This window comes from Babylonia areolata, chromosome 23, assembly GCF_041734735.1.
Source record: "Babylonia areolata isolate BAREFJ2019XMU chromosome 23, ASM4173473v1, whole genome shotgun sequence".
NCBI lineage: Eukaryota > Metazoa > Mollusca > Gastropoda > Neogastropoda > Buccinidae > Babylonia > Babylonia areolata.
Window position 1 is genome coordinate 2,012,395 of NC_134898.1, and position 1,163 is coordinate 2,013,557.

Consider the following 1,163-nt stretch of genomic DNA (forward strand, 5'->3'; position numbering starts at 1 on the left):
GGTGGTGGTGGTGTTATTGCTTGTTGCGGGTTGAAGCGGGCACAGCGACACACGGCACCGACTCACCTGTGTACGTCTCCCCGGGCTGGAATTTATCCTGGCTGGGAGTTCCCTCGAAGGAGATTTTAAATCCATTGTCACCGGGCGACTTCAGGGCCGTGGTGTGGATGGGGTTTCGATCGCAGATCGCCCTGACGTAGGACGCCACAGCACCCGCTGAACCCACCGCGCCCCCCGCCGCACACAGGCAGACGACACATAACATCCAAGTCAGCTGCATCGTTGATACGTTTGACACTTATCACTCTCTCACTCCACCACCGACCAACAAAAATCCTGGCAGCTAAGGCCTTCACATTGGTAATGTCTTCGAAAGATCTCTTCTCTGCTTACTAAAAAAAAATTGCCGACAACAACAACAAATAAATGAATTGATTGACAACAAATTTCTCTCTCCTCCTCAAATATTCCTCAGTAAATCCCGCGTGTCAATTTCATTGAGATCAACTCAGGCTCAAGGCACATGAAAAACTCACGCTGGAAATAATCCACACACTGCACGAAACTCACAACTGCATGTGAAAAAAACAAACAAAAACCAAACAAAAAAAAACAAACAAAAAATACAATCACCACCACCACCACCACAACAAAAAATCCCACCAAAGTGCAGACGATGAGAACTACTTGTACAATTGCTGCAGCAGAAACCGTGGACAAGAAGAAGAAGAAGAAAACTCTCTCAGAGCATGTCAGTTACCTAGCAGTGGCCGCCGTGTGGTGAAACACACATTACACACTGACACACACACACACACAACCCCCCTCCAAGCGCATCGCAAGAGCTGGTTCAAGGAACTGCTATTATAGCGCCAGTGGTGGCGGTGGCTGGTTATGGCTTTCTCACTGAAGCGCTCCGCTCCGTAAAGCCAGCTGAAGACTTGGGTCGGGAAGAAAGGTAAAAGGTATAAAGGCTCCGACATACGATCTCCCACTCTGCCGAGCTAATCTGGTCGTCCGTCGTCGGTTTCTGTTCGCCTTGTCACTCAAACGCGCACGCTCATTTCTGATTGGGTACCAGTCTCCAGTAGCCCCGCCCTGCAGATTAAAGGGACAGCCAGGCGGGAGCGCGCGCTTCGTACTGGTGCTTTCTGTGTCACCGA

General features: G+C 50.1%; 1 protein-coding gene across 4 annotated transcripts in view; it reads right to left on the reverse strand.

Moving 5' to 3' along the window:
* Positions 1 to 952, reverse strand: part of LOC143298073 (spondin-1-like) — a 325,817-nt gene extending 324,865 nt beyond the window's left edge. For 3 of the 4 annotated variants that reach the window (XM_076610753.1, XM_076610750.1, XM_076610752.1), the window contains exon 1: positions 67 to 952. In XM_076610753.1, the coding sequence (XP_076466868.1) occupies positions 67 to 280 (214 nt within the window). In that variant the 5' untranslated portion in view covers positions 281 to 952. The remainder of the gene's footprint in view (positions 1 to 66) is intronic. The other variant, XM_076610751.1, reaches the window with a different exon arrangement.
* Between the last annotated feature and the right edge of the window lie 211 nt (positions 953 to 1,163).